Source organism: Ursus arctos, unplaced genomic scaffold (genome assembly GCF_023065955.2).
Source record: "Ursus arctos isolate Adak ecotype North America unplaced genomic scaffold, UrsArc2.0 scaffold_24, whole genome shotgun sequence".
Classification (NCBI taxonomy): Eukaryota; Metazoa; Chordata; class Mammalia; order Carnivora; family Ursidae; genus Ursus; species Ursus arctos.
This window is the reverse complement of record NW_026622919.1, coordinates 16,006,808-16,029,599: the sequence shown is the minus strand read 5'-3', so window position 1 is coordinate 16,029,599 and position 22,792 is coordinate 16,006,808. Positions and strand designations below refer to the sequence as shown.

General features: G+C 34.1%; 1 protein-coding gene across 1 annotated transcript in view; it reads left to right on the top strand.

The window, feature by feature from the left end:
* The window catches only part of EFCAB13 (EF-hand calcium binding domain 13), a 174,298-nt gene that overhangs the window by 46,039 nt on the left and 105,467 nt on the right, over positions 1-22,792 (top strand). Inside the window, exons 11-17 of the mRNA XM_044389151.3 lie at positions 1,750-2,244; positions 4,337-4,474; positions 5,725-5,796; positions 11,526-11,669; positions 14,799-14,873; positions 19,649-19,792; positions 21,996-22,067. Of these exons, the coding sequence (XP_044245086.2) occupies positions 1,750-2,244; positions 4,337-4,474; positions 5,725-5,796; positions 11,526-11,669; positions 14,799-14,873; positions 19,649-19,792; positions 21,996-22,067 (1,140 nt within the window). The remainder of the gene's footprint in view (positions 1-1,749; positions 2,245-4,336; positions 4,475-5,724; positions 5,797-11,525; positions 11,670-14,798; positions 14,874-19,648; positions 19,793-21,995; positions 22,068-22,792) is intronic.

Below are 22,792 nucleotides of genomic sequence, written 5' to 3'. Positions count from 1 at the left end.
ATGCTAATTTAGCTCTACTACTAAGGCAGCATTCTTCAGATGAGTCTACTGGATGCCCCATGTATTATGAGATCTTTCTCCTCTGGCTAATGGGATCACAAATCATCCTCAATTCTCAGTGAGCTACGGAATTGTTCTACCTACAATTTTCTGGTAATTCTCTCCTTGTCCGTGGGTAATATCTTCTCACATATATGCAGATTAATACTCGGCCAAAAAGTTATTGCTAATCTCCAAAACTCAGGGGCGCCTGGGTGGCTCAGTCGTTAACGTCTGCCTTCGGCTCAGGGCATGATCCCAGGGTTCTGGGATTGAGCCCCATATCGGGCTCCATGCTCTTCTGGGAGCCTGCATCTTCCTCTCCCACTCCCCCTGCTTGTGTTCTCTCCCTCACTGGCTGTCTCTCTCTCTGTCAAATAAATAAATAAAATCTTCAAAAAAAAAAAATCTAAAACTCAGCAGTTCTCTCTTCTTTGGCACTCTACTTCCATATTCTAGATTCTTTGGCCTTCCTCTTATCTCTGTTTCCTCTACTCATTCAGACCAGCAGGCTCTGTTCAGGTTCTACTTTCCTATGCTGTGGCATGGAAACTACATCCAGACAGTAAGCTGGTGCAGTTGTAGGGTTTTCAGCTTGTTTGTTTCCCTTCTTTAGGGGATTACTTAGTCCTATGCTGCCTATTGTCCAATCCCTGAAAACTTTTTTTCCCCCACATAAATTGTCCAATTTTTTAGTTATTTAAGGCTTGAGAGTAAAGTTGGTCCCTATTGCAATGTCTTAGCCCAAAGCAGAATTGTCAAAGATTTTATTTTTTTACCCATTCACTAGCCTATTTCTTTTTGATAGAACCTAGAGATCCATGTCACCATCTTTAAAGATTTCCAAACTTTTTACACCTAAAACTAATACAGTGTTATATGTCAACTTAAAAAAAATGAATTAAAAAAAGATTTCCAGACATTTAAAATCCAAATATTTTCCTTAACTTGTTCATTTTAACACACACTAAACTAAGAAACTTTCTATTTTCTCTAAGTGAAATGACTTCATAGTCAAGATTGTGTTGCTACTCTGTTGAAGTTTCTTGTTTTTCTTTGACTTTACTTGATGATCTCATAGAGTTGTTTTGAGGATCAAGTAGTATAACATTTGAAATACTTTAAAATGTGTTATTCAAATGTAACGTACTATTCTGAGCCATCAGGTGGACTTTATAAATGAAGCCCTAGTGTGGGACGTCCTATTAATATTTTTCTAAAGATGTTATTTTATATACAAAGTTACTTTTCCCCCCACAAGTACTGAGAATCTTTGGAGAGTAAATATTTGTATTGTGACTTTATAAATAAAAACTTCCCCACTACAACTTCCTTGTAGTTTGATATGCTCATAATTAAGGGATTTGTAGCTGTATTGACATATCAGCCTATTATCTTTCAAAACTGGCAAAGAGTAGAGAATGAGAACTATCTGCTTTAGGAGGCTATTACTTTTGATTCAGTGTAACTTTGAATTGCTTTGAATGGAAGAATTTAAATATATTAAACCAGAAGATTACATTTAACCTAGTTAATAGTTCAATCTTTTGGTTATCACCTCTGTAATTTTTTTAACATGTTAACTTTATTTTATGTATTTAAGCAACTGATAATTTCTTGAATAGATTTCATGAGGACTTAGTTATTTAAAAAAAACCATTTCAAATTGTACAGGTAAATGAAATAATTAAACATGTTTCTCTTGCTTAGCAATTATGGAATGGTCAGCCTTGGATGAATCTACTTCTAACAAAAAGTTATCAAATATGTCAGAATGCTATCTACAATATAGGAAGAAAAGCGTTTTATCTTCCAGGCTGTTTGAACCATCATTATTCCCAAAGTTAAATAGAAAAAACCTCCAGTATCATAAAATAATGGAGGATAATGATTACCTTGGATTTAAAAGATCAAAAAATCCTTTGCAAATAAAAAAATTCCTGAATGGAGTTGATAGCAGCAATATAGGATCCCAGGAACCATATTCAAAGGATGGTATAAACTTTAAGAAACCTTCAGAGAAGATTGAAATTCATGACTCAAAGTCTATACCACATAACTTGAAGAGTATTACGAGCCTCAAAAAGTCTCCGGATAAAAGTGATACTTTTAGTATCCCCAAACTTCAGAAGCCAGCTGTGAGAAGGCATTCCAGCCCCCTAAAACAGGTTTCATCAAAGGAAAAAGCTGCAGTGAATGCTCTGGGTCAGTATCATATACATAAGTCAAAATACAGGTCCTTGAGTTCTTGAGTTATCACAGAAACAAGCTGAATTAATCAGTTATTAGATAAATGTATGCATTTCAATTGTCAGTACTTTTGAGTAACTGCCACTTCTGGTCTGTAGGCCAGTGCATATAAAACTGTGGTTTTGATGGTCGTGCCTTTCCAGATGTTCCCTTTTTCAGATGCCTAACTTTGACCAAGAAGCTTATTCAGTGATTAATTGGACTCACTCAAGTTCCCTAGAAAACAGAGGGCCTGTTTTCTTTTGGATATGGTTATTTTATAATTTATTTAACAAAGTATATAAGAAGTCTATATGAAATTTTTACTCAATTTAAATATATGATATTTAAATATATGATATTTATATAATTTAAATATATGATATCCATAATTTAAATATGTGATATCCATATCCAGTATGATATGATAGTACTTCAAATATTATCTCTTATGGATGTGGGAATATCAAAAGAAAATTAATATTATACAGCTCAGCTTCCCAGGGCTTTATCATCTTCCTCACAGATGAGCAAGATTTCCCAACCAATATATGTTTTCTTCCTTCTGTGCTACCTCTATCACAGAAATACTGTGTATGGAAATTAATTAAATAGTCTTTCCTGTAGTCCTTGGCTGAAGTTACTTAAGTTATGTTTATTTTCTTTAAAGAAATGTAGTGACCTTTTTATTGCATTTCATATTACATGTAATTGTTAAAATGAGTGCTTTTCTTATACAGTAATAGTGATTCTTATACAGTAATGCATGTTTTCAATAACACAGTTAAAAAGGGAGTGGGCTCTATTAAGGAGGCACAACAATATTTATCTTGATTCCTTTACCAGTACACTACTGTTACTCTGTGCCTCATTCCTATTTCTGAGTTCTTTATATTCCAAGAAGAATTAAAACCCTGATTAAAGGAATAATGGACTAGTAGGCATTTTGCCAGTGAGCAGAAGATGACTGTGGAAGAAAGTGGTTATCTATCTTCCTGGTGTCACTAAAATAAAATTTCATTGCCATACTTAATGTTCTGAGTATAGAGAAGTGTGAAATAGTTATCTGATATAACTTCTCAAAATAATTGATGGTAATTGAGCATCTATGAAATGTGACTGTCACATGATTTACATTTTAAAAAATTTTAATTTTAATTTTAAAATAATTTTATAATCATAATAATTACACAAAAGTAAAGACATTCCTATATACTCCTTGTCTAGTTTTCCCAGGTGTTAAGATCTCGTATAACCACAGTAAATGCACTAAACAAGGAAATTAACACTGATACAATATTATTTACTATTCTGAAGACCTTTTTTGATTTTTTTCATTTGTTCCACAAATGTTCTTTTTCTGGTTCAAGGTCTCATCCAGGATCAGACATTACATTTGGTTGTCATGTGTCCTTAGTCTCCTCCTATCTGGGATGGTTTCATGACTGTGATACTTTTGAAGAATATTGACTAGTTATTTTGTATAATGTCCCTCATTTGGGGTTTTTCCTGTATTTCTTCATGAATAAGTTCAGGCTATGCATTTTTGGGTGGAATACCACCAAAGTGATATTGTGCCCATCTCAGTGCATGATATTAGAGGGCTCATCATGGCCATTTATAACTGCTTCTAAAACTTTATGATTTTGAAGATTGTGAACTGAAAGTGTGGTAGACTCAAGTGACAGGAAGGGGAAGAACTCTCATTTTTTGCTTGGAATCCTAGAATTTGAACACATTGATGTTTTGATCCCTTGAACTCATTCATTATATTTTAATGAGAACCAAGCAGCATTGGGTGGGCCACTTGAGCAGGTTGTTCCTCCAAACAAGTAGTTTATAAATGTTTATAGAATTTTCATGTTTGTTTTCTGTTTGAAGTGTAAGGGAAATATTTAGATATAATGTAAGATACAACAGAAATATGAAGAAAAAAGCAGTCCTATGAAATAACATTAAGTAGATAAAACTTGCTTTCTGATTACTAGATAAAGATTTTGGGTGCTAATTATTGCTTAAGACACATAAATTCTGTTGCTAAATAGTACTTTACATTTTGTATATTTAGAAAACATGTGTGATGCTATCAATAAACTCCAAGAAAATTACATTGCTGCAGAAGAACTTCAGTCCATTTTACCTTCAATAGGAATTACTTTATCAGACAAAGAGTTCAAGAAGATTGCGACAGACACTAGTGAACATGGTGAGACTGATAATGCCAAACTTTTTGAGAAAATTAGATACTTTTATGGGATACTGTTAAATGATGTTATAAGTTCTCTCAGCTAGGAATGGAGCAGAATGGGCCCTGCTAAAGAACATTCTAAAAGAACAGATATAAAAATGGAAAGTAGTATATTAAAAAAAAAGTTCCTGGAAAGTCTGACCTAATGGATTGGTTTGGAGGAGCTAGGCCTTTTATATCTCAATTTTTTAAGACTCCATGACTATGCCTAGCTATGCCTTCTAATATGGGACAGGTACTGGAGAAGTCTGATCCAGTTGTAGGGAGGTTCAGGCAGTAAGACCACAATATCTAAGATGTACAAAAATCTCTAAGCCAATAGCCTGAGGATCCAAGAAGAAATAATTGGAGACTCCAAAATGGAAGAGTGCTACAACTAGGAATTTAGGGCGAATGCTACTTAAACAAAAAGGCAAGAAGTTAGTATCTAGATGTTAAATGGCATATCCCAGTCACCAGCCTAAATTCAGGGCTGAGTTTAAGTTTCCAGGAAGGGTTGTATTAGAGAAGTTGTTTTATCATTAAGTAAGAACTGTCCACAGCAGAAGTTCAGTTGAGGAGAGGGCAGAGGCAATATTTTGGGAAAACACTGACTTGGGAATATGTTAGAAATGAATTCTTAGAACCTGAGCAAAATTTCCTAGCTAAGGCAAATAGAAAAGAAGATTTGATTAAAAAAAAATCTAAGGAGTAGGTGCTACTAAAATTATTGAGCCCCTTCTGTTGCTTATCAGGATTGGTATGATCACTGTGGAGGGTTTGTACCTAAAAAAAGATAGTTATTTGGATCAGCTGGATACTAGGTGTAGAGATGGGGACACTTGGGTCTGTAAGACCTGGTTAGTATTGTCAAGGTGTCTCAATGGATAGCATATTGGCTGGGTTTTCTTGATGGTATGAAATAGACTCAAATTTCTCATGGTCCATCTATATGGGCACTTTTCCTTTTTCCTGTATCTATCAAGAACTGAGTACCTAACTCAGTCCATTGCACTTTATAGTAGATATTTAAAAATTGTTGAGTAATTGTTGCAATGAAATGAACCGACCTTATTTAGAAAGACTCATCTAGGGAGACAAGGTATGAAGACTTGATAGGATGATGATGAAGAGAAGGAGAGGTAATTCTTTCATAGTTGTATAAAATATGAATTTGCCTTTTATGAAAAAGCACAACAGAATGCGTAATCTAACTCTTTATTTTACAGAAAGTGGAATGGTGAACTTAGATGACTTTATGAATGCTCTCTCCATGGAGGAAAGTGTTCCTGAATATGATGGTAGGTGGGAAGTTTATTTTAAAATGGTTTGGAGGAAAGAAGCAGTTAGGTTGAAAAGAGTTAGGTTCAACTGAACTGAGTTTGCTTTTCAGATAGAGACTAAATAATCCTGAAATCCGTAGGCAAGCCATTTGCCAGTTTTTTTAAAGACTTGCTCTATCAAGGTAATAATAGCTAACTTGCTTATCTCACAGGGTTGTTATATGGATTTTAAAAACTGTAAAGTACTACATAAATGTATGGTAATAGTAAGTGAGATGAAATAGGTACTTAGCTCCATTCTTAGCAATTGATGGATGATTTGATTTTTAATTTTTTAAAAGATTTTATTTATTTATTTGTGTGTGAGAGAGAGACAGAGAGAGAAGGCCCAAGCAGGGGGAGCAGAAGGACAGGCAGAGGGAGAAGCAGGCTCCTGCTGAGCAAGGAGCCCAATGTGGGACTTGATTGCAGGACACTGGGGTCATGACCTGAGCCAAAGGCAGACGTTTAACCAACTGAGCCACCCAGGTGTCCCTGATTTTTAATTTTTTATAAGGAACTTGTTTGAATGAAATACTGATTTGGTTTGCTTTTGTTTTAGACCATTTCTAAAAACAGTTCTATTGGTGTACAATTTACATACATAAAATTCACCTATGCAATTTTTATGAAATTTACAGTCATACAACCATTACCACAAACCAGTTTTAAAATTTTTGCTATGATTTTATTTTTTTATACAAATAATTAAATATTTTCCAGCAAGATTTAAAGAAATGAAAGATAATAAGGGTTGCTGTTTTTATTTCCTTTTATTCATATACTAAAGAAGAAAGATAAACTTTTCGTCTCTTCCCAAAAGATTTCTCAGATAAGGAAAAATTAATCCGAAGGAAAAGATTTTCTCTTATACTTAGATAAAAAGTCTCACATTAAAAGCTACGTTATCATTTGTCGTTTCTGATGAATGTAAGTTCTTAAATGTCTGGATTTCTTGAAGACACTATTAGCAAATCAATTTCTTGAATGCTTCACTGTGCAATCATTTTTTCACCAACTCAGTCATTGTTTCATTGCTGTTTTTTGAGGTAATGTCTTGGTCACAGCTAACTACCCTTCTTCCCTCCCCCCACCCTTTTCCATTATACTATTTTTAGATTTTATTTTTAAATGTGGTATTTAACACAAAAAATTTACCATCTTAACCATTTGTAAGTGTACAATTCAATAATGTTAGGGTTAAATATATTCACATTGTTTTACGACCAATCTCCAGAACTTTGTCACCTTGCAAAACTGAAACTCTGTACCCATTAAACAACTACCTATCTCTGCCCCTCCAGCTTCTGGCAGCCATCATTCTACTTTCTGTTTCTGTGAATTTGCCCACTCCGGATATTTGAGTGAAATCATAACAGTATTGTCTTTTTGTGAATGGCTTATTTCACTTATCATAATACGCCCAAGATTCATCTATGTTGTAGCATGTGTCAGAATTTCCTTCCCTTTTTATGCTAACTAATATTCCATTGCTCTTGTATACTATATTTAGTTTGTCCTTTCATTCATTAATAGACACTTGTATTACTTCTACCTCTTGGCAGTTGTGACTAGTGCTGCTGTGAATGTGAGCATGCAAATATCTCTTTGAGCTCCTGCGTTCAATTCTTTGGAAATTGGACCAGAAGTGGACACAATCAAGTTTTATAACATTTCCATCATTCCTAAAATCTCTTATGCCCATTTGCAGTTAAATCTCTACTTACATCCCCAGACCACCACTAATCTACTTTCTTTTTTAAAAAAGATTTTATTTATTTGAGAGAGAATGAGAATGAACGGGGTGGGGGGCAAAGAGAGAGGAAGAAGCAGACTCCCTGTGGAGCAGGGAACCCCACACAGGACCCTGAGATCACGACTGCAGCTGAAGGCAGATGCTTAACTGACTGAGCCACCCAGGTGCCCACTTATCTGCTTTCTATCTCTATAAATTTGCCTCTTTTTTTACATTTAATATAAACAAAATCATATAACATGTGGTCTTTTGTGCCTGACTTCCTTCACTTTTTTTGAGGCTAATTCATGTTGTTGTCTGTATCAGTAGTTTGTTCCTTTTTATTACTAAGTAAATCCATACTATATTTTATGGATATACTTTATTTTGTTGATGGTTCACCAGTTCATGGACATTTCTTATTTGCAATTTGGGACTGGTATGAATAATGCTGAAATTAACATTTGCATACTTGCCTACCAGACACCAGACATATATTTGTGTTTCTCTTGGGTAGATTCATAGGAGAATAATTACTAGTGTGTGTGGTAAATTTATGTTTTGCTTTTAAAGAAATTGCCAAACTGTTTTCCAAAGTAGTTATGCCATTTTTATTCTGATCAGCAATGTATGAAGATTCTAGTTTCTTCATATCCTTGTCAACACTTAGTATTATCTTTTTGTTTATAACCATTATAATAAGTGTGTAGTGGAATTTCATTGTAGTTTTATTTTGCATTGCCCTAATGACTACTAATGTCAAGTATATTTGCACATGCTTACTAGCCATTCATATATCTTTGGTGAAATATGTATTCAAACTTTTGCCCATTTTTAGAATTCCATTTTGGTTTATCTGTAGTGTTTCAGAGTGTATCTCTTTGTATAGCTTTTTAAGTTGTTGTTCCAGGTATTACATTATATATGCATAACTTACCACAGTCTACTAGTGCCATCATTTTACCAGTTCAAGTGAAATACAGCAGCCTTATCTCCTCTTATATCCCTCCCCCATTTATGATATAATTGTCTTAAATAATTTTTTTACATTTATTTAAAACCACCTCAGGCAGTATTATAATTTTTGCTTCAGCCATTAAACTTGATTTAAAAATTTAAGAGGAGAAGGAAAGCCTACTATATTTACCCATATTTTGGCTTACCATTTTCTTTCTTCTTTCCTGATATTCCAGAGTTCGTTCTTTTATCCTGTCCTTTCTGTTTAAAGAAATTTCATTAGCCATTCATAGGTCTACTGGCAACAAATTCTCTTAGTTTTCTTTCATCTGAGAACATCTTGATTTCTTCTTCACGCCTGAATATTTTTTCCGAGTATGGGATCTTAGGTTGACAGTACTTTCCTTTCAATACTTGAAAAATATTGTGCCTCTTTATTCTGGATTCTGTGGTTTTTGATATAAATCCTGACATTCAGATTGGTTTTCTTTCCATACAGTGTTTTTCCTTGGATGCTTTCAAGATTTTTTTTCTTTGTCTTTAATTTTTAGAAGCTTAATTATGATGTTTCTTGACATGGATTTCTTTGGATTTATCCTGTTTGAGGTTCACTTTTTTTTTTTTTTTTTATCTATAGGCTAGTGTTTCTTGCTAAAAATTTGGAAGATGTTCAGGCATTATTTCTTTGAATACCTTTTCTCCCTTTTTTTTTTTTTTAAAGATTTTATTTATTTATTTGACAGAGAGAGACAGCCAGTGAGAAAGGGAACACAAGCAGGGGGAGTGGGAGAGGAAGAAGCAGGCTCCTAGTGGAGGAGCCTGATGTGGGGCTCGATCCCAGAATGCTGGGATCACGCCCTGAGCCAAAGGCAGACGCTTAACGACTGTGCCACCCAGGCGCCCCTGAATACCTTTTTAACCATGGTCTCTTTCTCCTCTTCTGGGACATAAATGTTAGATTTATTTTATTTTATTTTTTGAGAGAGAGAGCAAACAAGTGGGAGCATGAGCAGGGGGGCAGGACAGAGGGAGAGGAATAAGCAGGCTCCCAGCTGAGCAGGGAGCCCGAGGAGGACAACGTGGGGCTTAATCCCAGGACCCTGAGATCATGACCTGAGCTGAAGTCAGATGCTTAACCAACTGAGCCACCAAGGTGCCCAATTAGATTGTTTTTATATTCCTACAGGTCCCTGAAATTTTTCATTTTTTTGGTCAGTTTTCTCAGTGTTGTTCATTGGGTGATTTCTATTGCTGTCTTTCAGTTCATTGATTCTTTCCTTTCTGTCCTCCCTTCAGCTTTGAGTCCATCCTCTGAGCTTTTTATTTCAGTTATTATATTTTTTAGTTATGAAATTTCCATTTGGACTTTGTGTGTTGATGTCTGTGCAATAGACAAAGCACACTGCTCTCTCAGTCTTCACATACTGGCCTTGTACAGGAGAAGACCCTCACCAATCAGTCCAGCCAGATATTCTCTGGGCCTTCCCCAGGCTCCAGGACTGACAAGACACATGCTGGTTCTTGAAAAGCTGAGGTGCTGGATGCATGGATAAACTCTTCCCGCTCTAGGGGGAGACTAAGAGCTGAGATTTTTAATCTACTGTGTGCTCAGCAGAGGAGAGGGTCACTGGTATCTACCAGCCCAAGCCACTACCTTTATTCTATGTAAACAACTAGGCTGTCCTAGAATCATCAGAGCTCCAAGATTGGCAAGACAAGAGCCAGTCATCTGGGGAGGCCTTTTGGAGAAGTTGGACTGGTAGATATGTGAACCAATGGCTCCTTTCCCTTGGGTGAAGCTGGGAGCTCTTCTGGATCATATGGTGCTGTACTGGGGGCAGGGTCTCCAGCTTTTGCAGGAGGTTGTCCCAAATCTTCCTACCATCTTCAGTGCATCTGGTTTTGCCTTCTCCTGGGGTATAAGAGCCTTTCAGTTAGTTTCTGATTTCTCATAAAGGGAATTTATTTTTGAATTTCTGCTCAATCAGTGTGTTTGTGGGTAGAAGGGTCCAAGGCTTCCTACTCAATCATCTTGCTTATGTTACTTATCAGCTGTTTACTTTTAAATGAGAATTTCTTTCACCTAAAAATTCCTTTCACGAGATAGGAACATGTGTCTTGTTGTACATATTTATATATAAAAATCATCTTTTTAAGAATCATCTAATTCAGACATCATTTTGATCATCATTTCTTTGTTTAGCAATCCATAATGACTTCCAGTGGTTGACTAAAGTTGATTAACTCCTCCTGATAATGGCTTTAGTGCCCTCCAATGCCCAGCTTCCTCACTTTACCTATCCTAATCTTCTATTAAAGAAAGTCTATTTGAGTTTAATTTGTTCCAGAGTTTACACACACACACACACACACACACACACACACGTGCATGTATCTATCAACCCCCTTAATAATTCTATATATTTGCAAGTTATTTTAAGAAAGTTTTCATTGCAGTAAAAATTTATCTGTTTAAATTTAATGAATGGAATACTGCCCAAATTTGTGAAGCATTTATTCCAAAGTATTATAAAAATACATATAGGATAGTTATTTCCAAGTAATAATATTTATATATACAGAAGATAAACTAAGATAAATTTACCAAAGACTGAGCCATGTATCACTACTAAAACTTACCCCAATTCATCATTTGGGATTGACGGTTTTCTACTTGTGTTTTTGCTATGGAGAAACAGACTGCTAGGAAATTTTAAATTATTAGAAAATTAAATGAGGAAATTGTATAATATTTTTGTTCCTATGCGTTTAAATTGCAATTAAATTGGCACTTCCTTAGATACAGAGACTATAGCAAGTAGAATACATTTTTGGCTCTGATTTTATACTTTGTTGGTTTTTCAGTATTATTAAGGATTCTAGTAATTCTTTTTTATACATAACGTTTCTGAAGTTCTTGTTTGTTAACTTAGTGTTAAAATAAAATTCATCTTACTATTGGTGTTTTCTTTTTGTCTTATATTTAATACTTAATAGCATACTGCTTTGTTTTCAGTGTTGACTGATGTCATTAAAGCCATTGATAAAATTAAAGATGAAAATATGGATTATGAGGATCTGAATACTTGTCTTCAGGATTTTGGAGTTTACCTTTCTAAGCCAGAATTTGAGAAGATCACAGAGCTGACTGAAGCTAATGGTAAGTGATATATTTTCAGGAAAACTGGGTTTACACATATGAAAGAGGGTCACTTTGCAATTTTTTCTCCTCAGAATAATGACTTTATTATTTTTATTAGAAAAAAGGTCATTAAAATTAAACCAATACAGAAAAATACTCAAAAGTACAACAAAACACACAAAATCCCATTACCCAGAAATAACCAGTAATAACCATCTTTTCAGACATTTTTTCCCAAAGGCAAATGTGCAGACAAAAAGGAAGTAGGGTTTCTGATTTTGCTTTCTGACAAGGTAGAGGTCAGGACAAAAGGCATTAAATGGGACAAAAGACTCTTTATTATGTCAAAGCCCACAATTCATAATGAAGGTACTAGTGTTGATCTTTATAACTAGCTAACTTTGTTATAAATAGTTATAAATAACTAACTTTGACTAGTTTCACCCTTATAACTTAGCAGCAACTTTTCTAAAGCGAATGGGTGGTAGTGAAGTAGACAAATGGGTGGTGTTATAAGTGAAATGAGAATGGCCATGAATTGATAATATTTGCAACTAGGGGGAGAGTAAATGAGCTTTTATTACAACATATTTTTTATTTTGTGTACATTTAAAATTTTCCATAATAAAAAATAAAAAAGTGAAAAAAATAGGAACGAATATAAGATATGTAAGACCTATGTAAAGAAAATGATAAGACTTTGTTAAGATATTATAAAATACCTAAATAAATAGAAATATATCCCATATTCATAGGTTCAGAGACCCAAGACAGTCAATTCTCCTAATTTATTTATCCAAAGCAATTCTGTTAAAACCTTGACTTTTTTTGATGAGTTGATTCTAATATTTGTATGAATGAACAAAGGCCAAGAATAGCTAAAACATTCTTGAGGAAAGAAAACATGTGTATAGGGGTGTGTGAGTGGTGTTGGAGGGGACTTGCTCTCCTTAATGTCAAAACTCATTATAAAATGTGTGAGAATAGCACAGGGATAGAGAAATTGATAGGGCAGGATGAGAAACTCCCAAACATATCCACATACATATATGGAAACATACATAATGAGGTGGCCATTACTTGGGGGAAAAACACCATTTAATAAATGATGCTGGAATAATTAATTATTGAAATGCAAAAAATGAGATCAGATCCCTATCTGTGTATCATATTCAATAATAATTTCCAGATGTGAACAGTAAAAGTTTTAGAAAAAGAGAAGAAAATTTTTCTGACTTGTAGTTAGGAAGGATTATTTTTAAGATACAAAATCACTAACTGGAAAAGAAAAGATTGATAAATTTGACTGCATTAAATTAAAGACTTTTCTTTATTAAAGGGTAATACAAACAGAATGAAAATAGATGCCACAAATGGAGTGAAGATTATTTGCAACACTCATAACAGCGAGAGATCATTGTGGAGAATATATAAGGAACCCCCATAAATTATCAACCCAATAGAAAAATGGTTAAATTGCAAGAACAGCCATTGCCAGATGAAGGAACACAAGTTGCTAATAATCATATGAAAAGACTCTCAACATCATTAGTAATGGGGGAAATGCAAAATTTAGGCTACAGTGAAATATCTTTTTATACCCACTAGATTGGTAAAAATTAAGAAGTCTGTTAATTTAATTGTTGGTAAATAAGGCAAAAGTGGTAAAAGAACTTTGAAATGAATGTTTTTCATACTTCATGACTTAGAAAATCCACGTTTAGCTATAGCTCTCAGAAAATCTCTTGCACTGATGTACAAGGAGACATGTTTAAAAATGTTCATGGCAGCACTGATCTTAATAGCAAACCAAAAAAAGGAAAAAAGAAAAGAAACAACATGATCAGTGATAGAATGTATAAATAAGGTGTAGTATTTGCTATTGGTGCATAATGGGATGCTAATAGTGTAAATATTAGTGAAAACAGTATATTATAGATGATTCTTGGAAACATAATATTGAATGAAAAAGCTAGTTTCAGATTGCTATAGCAATCTGATAATTTTTGTCGAGCTCTAAAACAAAATTAAGGAATATTTTGTTTCTCCTTTTTGAAGTTATATGTAAAAAAACAAGAGATTGGCATATTTGAAAAATTCACCAATGCTCTTTCTGTAGAGAAACAGTAGAATGGAATGGGAGAAGTATAGAAACAGATGTAACGGTATTAATAATGTTCTTCAAATGGATGGTGGGTTCTGTGGTTCAGCTGAAACATATGTGTATCAAATAGACATTATAAAAAATAAGAGAATCTATTGCTTTAGAAAGTTTTATGCTCCTTTTGGTGAATGTAAATCTTCATTAACTCTAACATTCCCCCGGAATTTTTTAAGTCTCATTTTTTTTTTAAGTCTCTAAATATTTGGCTAAGAATACAAAGTGATTTGGTGCTCCTTAAAGTAAACTTTTCAAAGATGTTTAATTTTGGGAATAAGACAATAGGCTGTGCCTTACTTTTTATAGATTAGAATTAGAATTTTTTTAAGTGGGGTAAGCATAGGAGTAGAGTTATCAAAAGCTATTTATATTTATAGAAAACCTTTAATGTGGCCTTAGAAAATTCTTAGAGATTTTTTAATCCATTCTAATATTGGGATATTACATATAATCAAGGAGAGACATTTTCTAAGTATAAAATGACTATTAAAGTATTTAACAGTTTCAGTAGTGTACTGAAATAAAAACAGCAATGTGAATGGTAGCCTGATGTGGAAGAAACCAGAAATCGAGAGAGCTCACTTTTAATCTCTGATCTTGTATTTCCTTTTGTGACCTTGGGAAAGTGCCATGATATCATGTACAAGTATTTTTTCTAAATATGTAAAATAACATACTAATTCTTCACCTACATATCTTAGTGAATTGTTGCAAGGCCAAGACAAGGTAATGTAAGTTAAAAGTAAAAATACTGTACACTTGTGGCTAGAAGGATTTTGATAATTTTCCTGGCAATTTTCAGCATTTACTTTCTCCCTGTAAGTTGAATTGCTTTTTCCTCTTATACCCATATATTTTTAGTGATATTAGCTGATGGCTACAATTATATTATCTCCCTAAATAGAGAATTTATTTTACATAATTCAGTATTTGTCTTAATAATTTAATACTTGAAGATACTGAAAAAAATGTTCTTTTCCCTTTAGAAACAAAAAAGGTGAATTTTAAAGAATTCATTGATACGATGATGACCAATACGGAACGCTTCTCTGAAAAATTATGTATGTAAGAACATCATATTTTGTGCTTTTAGTGGACCAAATGGTGTGACAGAGTTTAGAAGAATGTAATATACCAAAAGACATTTTAGAGGTTATCAGGCAAATAAGTGCCTGGCTTACTGCTGATATGTTTGGCCTTAATTTTCTCCAGTAACGATCCCTAAATCCAGAACAACTTCCACGTGCAAATGAGTTGAAAGCTATCATAATCTCACACTTACTATATCCGTGGTTAGAACCACATATATAAAATCCATTTCGGAAAGAGTTAAAATGTCTTTCCAATTTGGGGAAGTGATGCCATCTAGTGACTATAGTTAAGTACTAATATGCAGATTTTCTGCTTTAAGCTGTTAGTATTTTTTTTTCCATCTTCCAATTTATTCAGTAACATTTATTGAGCCATTTTACGTACCAGGCTTTATGTTAAGTGTGAGTGTGGTAAGCTGAGAAAGACAGTCTCTGCCACTCAGAAGCTCACTCTAAAGAAATATAAGGTCATATATGTATATTTTAAATGGAGTGAAGTTAGTATTTTAAAAATTGGGGTTAGGGGTACCTGGATGGCTCAGTTGATTAGGCATCTGACTCTATCGCAGCTTAGGTCTTGATCTCAGGGTCATGAGTTCAAGTCCCGCGTTGGGCTCCATGCTGGGCGTGGAGCCTACTTAAAAAAAATTGGGGTTAAAAGTAGCATTTTGTTATTTTGTGCTTAGTTATTGAGTAATATTGCATTTTAAGTAAGTTATTTTACCTTATAAATCCATTTAATTTGCTTTCTGTATAAGGAAACAGTAGATTAATTGGATGAAGAGATTATTTGTATTGTTAGATCATTTTCCTAGGAATTTCAGTTGCATGGAGATAAATTTTATTAGCACAGAATTGTAGAGTATAGTATCTTATTCATATCTGTAGTTATATTTCCTTTCTCATTCCTAATATTGCACATTTATGTTTACTGCTTTTCCTTTTTTCTTCATCTGACTGCTCATATCTTCATTAGACTGCTTATTCGTTTGGTATACCTCATTGAGACCTTCCATCCATTTACCCCTCTACTTTCTCCTTACCCACCTCTCTCCCTGTTTTCACGTTTCCTTCTTATGCAGTTGAAAGTCTCTGATCTGTGTATCTCAAATACCCTAAACTCTCTTGCCCCTTTGTTGCACCTAGCCGACAAAACTCCCAACCCTGCTTTCCTTCCTTGTGGCTGACAGCATTTCTAGAGAAAATTATACTGAGCAAATTGAATAGAGTGCCACTATAAAGTCTTGATTATCAGTGTCTGCTGGCCCTTGACACTGCCTAGGAATTATGTGATTGTTCCTCCCCAGTTAGCTTATTTTTTCGCTCTCTGAAATAACTATTTAAAATCTCCATTTTCTCAAACTTTCATTCTTACCCCAACCTCTACCCTTCTCACATTTAGCAGATAACTTTGCCTTTATAGGGAAGTTAGAAGCCTGTCTCTCTTTTGAGGACATTAAGATATTTCCAGATATTTTCTTCTAAAAATTTTAAAGTTTTTCTTTTTCATATTTAAGTCTTTAATTCACCTAAAATTGATTTTTAAGTATGGAGTGAAATTGGGACCTAATTTAATTTTTTTCCATAAGGATAATTAGCTATGACAGTTTTATATTAATTCTTTGTTTTAAATTTGTGTATTATATAAATCATTTGATTTTTGAATCCAACACTCACACATGATAGCCTTGGGATTTAGGTTATCGTTGGAGATGTATTCCCTCCCATTCATACCTCAGGCAGAGAATTTCTTCACTTCGGTTTCTTCAAGAATTTCTTTTTGAATTCTTAAAAAGTTGATCATAGTGTTTTTAGTCATAATTTTTAGATGAGAAGACTTTCCAGGGTCCTGGTTTTAAGTAGGCATCTCAATTATAATTCTAGACTTGTCTGTACCACATAATAACAACAATAATTGCTACTAGTACTCACATTTATTGAGTGCTTACTATGTGCCAGTACTATTCTAAATACTTTTTATTTATTAAGTCATTTAATTCTCATATCAACTCTATTATTATGTTTATTTTATGGATGACAAAACCACGGCATAGAGGTTAAAAAAGTCACATAGCTAGTCTGTGGTAGAATTAAGATTAGAACTCAGATGGAGCTTATGCTCTTAACTTCTACATTATCCCATCTGACTGCTATGGCATCAGCTTAGGCACACACACAAATCATATTTCTTCCTCATTTCTAGTATCTGATGATTTCCCTTTCTATTGCGCTTAGCATTCAGTTGTTTAGGCCCCAAAGTTAGGAGTCGTTCTTGATCTTTTTTCCCTTATGACCCTAGCTCCACCACACCCATCCCTCATTCAATTCATTACCAAATTTTTATTGATATTTTAACTTAGTATAGAATATGTTTTGTGTCGGAAATTGAAGTGGAATGTGGCTATCGTCAAAATACTGTATTGCCAGTTCTCTAAAAACACTCATTCAGGTTTTGACCTTGCCACTCCATACTAGCTTCTTTACAAAAGTTAAATCTCATTTTGTTAAGTCTAATCATCAATTTTTTGTTTTCATCTTGTTTACCTCCAGCACTTTTTTTACTTCAAGTATCATTTACATACAGTGTTATATTAGTTTCAGGTGTACAGCATAATGATTCCACCATTCTTATGTTTTAATTTAATATATTCAAAATTTTTCTTCTTGTGTTTTCTGTGATACTGTAATCTCCTAATTTTTATCCCACGTTATTGGCTCTTTTTTTTTAAATGGAGATTTAATTGACATATAACATTGTGTAAATTTAGCCACACAAAGTGCTGATTTGATACACTTACATATTGCAATATGATCACCACCATAGTGTTAACTGACACCTTCATCACATCACGTAATTATAATGTAATTATCCTTTCGTTTTTTGTGGTGAGAACACTAAGATTTAGTCTCTTAGCAACTTTCAAGTATATAATACAGTATTGTTAACTATAATCACAATGCTGTGCATTAGGTCCCCAGAACTTGCTCATCTTCTAATTATAAGTTTGTACCCTTCAACCAACATAGTCCCAATTTCTCTACCTCTCAGCCCCCGGTAACCACAATCCTACTTTCTTTCTGAGCTCTGCTTTTTAAATTATAATTAATTAACTAACTAATTTTTTTGAGTTCTGCTTTTTAGATGTGAGACCTTGCAGTATTTATTTGTCTTTCTCTGTCTGCTTTATCTTACTAAGCATGGTGCCCTTAAGGTCCATCTCAGTTGTCACTAATGTCAAGATTTCCTTTTTGCTTGTAGCTGAGTAATAGTTCATTGTAAAAATCGCTCTTCTTTTTTGGTCTCATTTGCTGGCTGCTTCCTCTCTGGCTGACTTTTAAATGTTCGCACAATCCCAGAATCCATTCTGAGTCCCATTCTCTAAGCCTCTTCCTGAATAATCTTACTACTTTAAATAATATCTCTATCATTTTGACTCCCCATTTATCTCATACTTAGTATGTATAAAAAGGAATTGTTGCTCTCCAACAATCTTATTCTTTCCCTAGTCTTTCTTATCTCAGTTTTTGACACCACTATCCACCAGTTCCTCAGTTCTCCAACCTAGGAGTTCTTCGTGGCCCCAGCCTCTCATTCAATTCATCACTAAATACTCTTGGCTTTGGGGCACCTGGCTGGTTCAGGTGGTAGGGCGTTCGACGCTTGATCTCTGGGTTGTAAGTTTGAGCCCCACATTGGATGTAGAGGTTACTTAAAATCTTAAAAAAAATATTTCTTGGGTGCCTGGGTGGCACAGCGGTTAAGCGTCTGCCTTTGGCTCAGGGCGTGATCCCGGCGTTATAGGATCGAGCCCCACATCAGGCTCCTCTGCTGTGAGCCTGCTTCTTCCTCTCCCACTCCCCCTGCTTGTGTTCCCTCTCTCGCTGGCTGTCTCTATCTCTGTCAAATAAATAAATAAATAAAATCTTTAAAAAAAATATTTCTCAGCTTCATTCTCAAAACATGTCCTTTATTTGTCTACTTCTTATTATCTTCATCACTATTACCCTTGTTGAAGCCACTGTCATCTTTTTCTCCGAACTACTACAGTAGCTTCCTAAGTGCCTGATCTTCCAGAGAGTCCCTTCTCTACACAGCAGCAAAGTGATCTTTTACACATTTGTAATGAGATAATTTCACCCCTCCACACACATTAAACCTTCCATTAAATTCTGGAATTTATTAAATAATTAGGAATTAAAAAAAATTTTCTTCCCATGGTCTGCAATGGTAGATTGAAGAGGAAGTAAGATCCAGGGAAGAATTTTGGTAGGAGATGTAGAGTAAAAGCTATTTAATTCATGTTTTTATCAATTGGGCTTGTTTATGAATTCAGACTTCTATAAATCTATATAGTTCAAGGCAAATTACTCTATAGTGGTTATTCAGGGGTGGGGTCACTATAAGTTCTTGAAATATTTCAGAATCCTCAAAGACACACTAATTTTGATGCTAAATATTTTATTGTGTTTTAATATTTGAAAATTGGCAGGGGTGCCTGGCTGGCTCAGTTGGTAGAGCATGGGACTGTTGATCTTGGGGTTGTGAGTTCAAGGCCCAATTGGGTATAGAGATTATGTAAAAATAAAATCTTAAAAAAACAAAGAAAATTGGCAATCATTTATGCTGTATTTGTTATTCTTCTTAACCATAAAAACCTTAATTCCTGACTAGTCCAGATAATAGTTTACTGTAGTAACTTCTTGGACAAGCATGTTTTAAAACTTGTGTGTTATCTACCCTTAAGTATTGCCTGAGACTATTGAAAACCTCCATAATCTCAGCAAAGAGAAGATGAATGCTTCTCCCCTGTGGAACACTCTATCCAGGAGGAATAATTACTTGAAGAAAAGAGAATTCCTAGATGCAATGAAATTAGCAACAATTGATGGTAAGTACTCTAAATATTAAAATTAAAAAATATACCAGAATATGGTTCTATCTTCTATCAATCTTTATTTTTCCTTGTATCTTATATTTGGTTGATATGCCAATATACACATTTAGGAAATATAAAGAAAGCTCAGATTGTCCTACAGAAAAAAATGTTAATATCTAATTTACTATTACTCTAAGTTGATCAAATATGCATTGTGACTATCTTCAAGTTGTGTAACATGTTAACTGGAAAATGGCATATCCCAGTGAACACAAAAGGGATTGTTAGGAAATATTAAGAGATATCTTTCAGTTTTTTATTAAACTACTTGGGATATCCATACTGTTTTGTTGAAATAGGCTTTCATTTAATTTGCTATAAAAACACATCCAATGGTGGCTACCACTTCTACTTAGTTAGCAAGTAAAAAAAAGATTCAAACAAAACAAAAAATAAGTTCACAAAAGTACTGTAAAACAAAGACCATAGACTAAAATTTCAAAAATAAGACTATCATTTACTGCTTATATTCTGTAAGCAGAGAGAGGTAGTACACAGCCACAGGTGAACATTTCCACTCCCTCATGATGTTACAAATGTATTACCGTACGCTTGTACGTGGAATGTTTATGTAAGCTAGCCTAGTAACAGGAGCACGTGTCTGGGGTCTTTGTCAAAGAACTGTCTTTCCCTGTGAGAATTACTTACCCCTTTTTCTCCATTAAGCTCCTGTTTAAGTGACACTGGTAATTTTGGACTTTAAGTGTGTTGGTTGTTTTGTTTATTGAGATATTCGAGATGGGAGGATTGGTCAAAATAGAAGGAATAGTAGGGATTCCCCCCCTCTCTTTTCTTTTATGGCAAAGCTTCAGTTTCTCTTGATAGAGTGAGTGGAAGTTGAAGGCAACACGTACCAGAGAAGGTATTATGTAGCATTTGTTTTAATCAGACCAATAAGGTATCATTTTATGAGCTATAAAAATAACTCAGTTACCTATAAAATTATTGTGATAATGAAAACCCCATATACTGTATCCTGTTCATTATTATGTACTTATAAAGCAGAAACAGTGTGTAAAATGTAGATTATTCTACCAGCTAAATCCCAATATATACATGATATTGATAATTTTGTGTACCCCATCTGTCATACTGTTTCTTTTTTTAATATTGGACCTTTAGTACAAAGTGATTTAATTCTTATTTTAATACAGTGGTTTGCAAAGTTTTAAACCTTGTTATTTTTGGTTTTGTATTTATATTTGGTGCTATTAGAGCAATAGAATTCTTTTCTTCTAAATGAAATCTTACAGAGTACCTCAACATATAAATCATAAAAGTTGAATTTCTCTGACTAAAGTGGGGGAAATGACCAAGTGAACTGCTTAAGTAGCTCAACAGAGACTTAGAAACATGAAGAAAAACTTAAAATTTACTGACATAGGATATTCTTTTTTGACCACTGTGTGTTAAGAAGGAAAAAAAGGACTGATTTTGATTTCCTGTACTTAGTGAGATTGAAGAATTACTTCTTGGTTATTGTTGGTATTCCATATTGACTCATTAATATTCTGAAGTATATTTAAAGGTTTTAAAAAGTACTTTTTGATGGTTACAAAAAGACATTGAAAAATCAAAGGTATTTATCATTTGGCAAATTTAGAAATGCTTTCCCAGTACCTCATTTTATAGCATCTGTATTCTATCCTCTGATCATAAACTACAGTAATTCTAAATCCTTGGACTGTTTCCCTGTTCCTGACTAGGAAAGCAAAGCTGCCTCTGTCTCCTGTGTTTGTCACTTTGTCTTTGTAATCTGGTATCTGTGTGTTCTTGTGTAAGAAATGGGTATAAACATGTGTTAGAAATTATAGAACCATCTGGCTTTGGAAAAATCTTTAAAGTTAATCTGATACAGTATTTTTATCCTCAAGCATTTGAAAGGTTAAGCTAAAACTGAAGTTTGTCTTTTAGTGTTATCTCTAGGAATATGGATTACACAGTTTCTCTTTATTAATGGAAATTGAAAACTCACCTTTCTCCTATTAATCTTAAGGTTTATTCATTCCATAAAATTAATTTTTTGGTTAGTCAACAATATGAAAAGGAAATATTCTTATGAGTACATCAGATGATTTACATTTTTAGAGATTGCTCCATTGGATCCTGACTTTTGCTTAGTGAGGCTGATCTATTAAAAATGTTTTTCTTGCAGAAGAAGATGAAGTACAAATAGAAGAATTTGGAAAAGTGGTAAAGGATATGCGTGATGCCTCCAGAATAAAAGGTAAATATTAGATTATTTGTGACTGTTAAATTTATTTTTTTGAACAGATATCGTTTTGTTTTTTAGCATTTCTGGTTCTGCTAATTTCTGGTTAACATGTTGGCATTCATCTGTTTTAAAGCAGGCAAAACTTGGTTTTGATTAAAATTTGGCAGCTTCCATGATGAAAGAAAAAAGGCTTTTTCTGGAATGGGGTCTGTGTAAAGCTATTTTAAATCCCCTTTTTGTTTCTGGGCTTTATGTAAAGTCAGTTGCTGGCTTTAAATTTTTTCAGATATGAATATTTTCTATATCATTTTAAGCCTCAGACTTCGGACTGTACGCACTGTGTAGGCTTCTGTATTGTAGAATTTCTCAGAAATCTTCTGCTTCCTTTAGTAGACATTCCTCATGTTCCTTTCTTTGGCTTTTATTAAAATACAAGAATGACCATGTACATTTTGGTAGCACGGGTGTTTTCTACTACTTGACTTCCAGTTTTTTAAAAAGATTTTTATTTATTTATTTGTCAGAGAGAGAGAGAGAGAGAGCACAAGCAGGGGGAGCCGCAGGCAGTGGGAGAAGCAGGCTCCCTGGTGAGCAAGGAGCCCCATGCAATGTGGGATTCAATCCCAGGGCCCTGGGATCATGACCTGAGCTAAAGGCAAACGCTTAACTGACTGAGCAACCCAGGCATCCCATTGACTTCCATTTTTGCTTTAAGGTTAAAAACAGAACTAAAACCA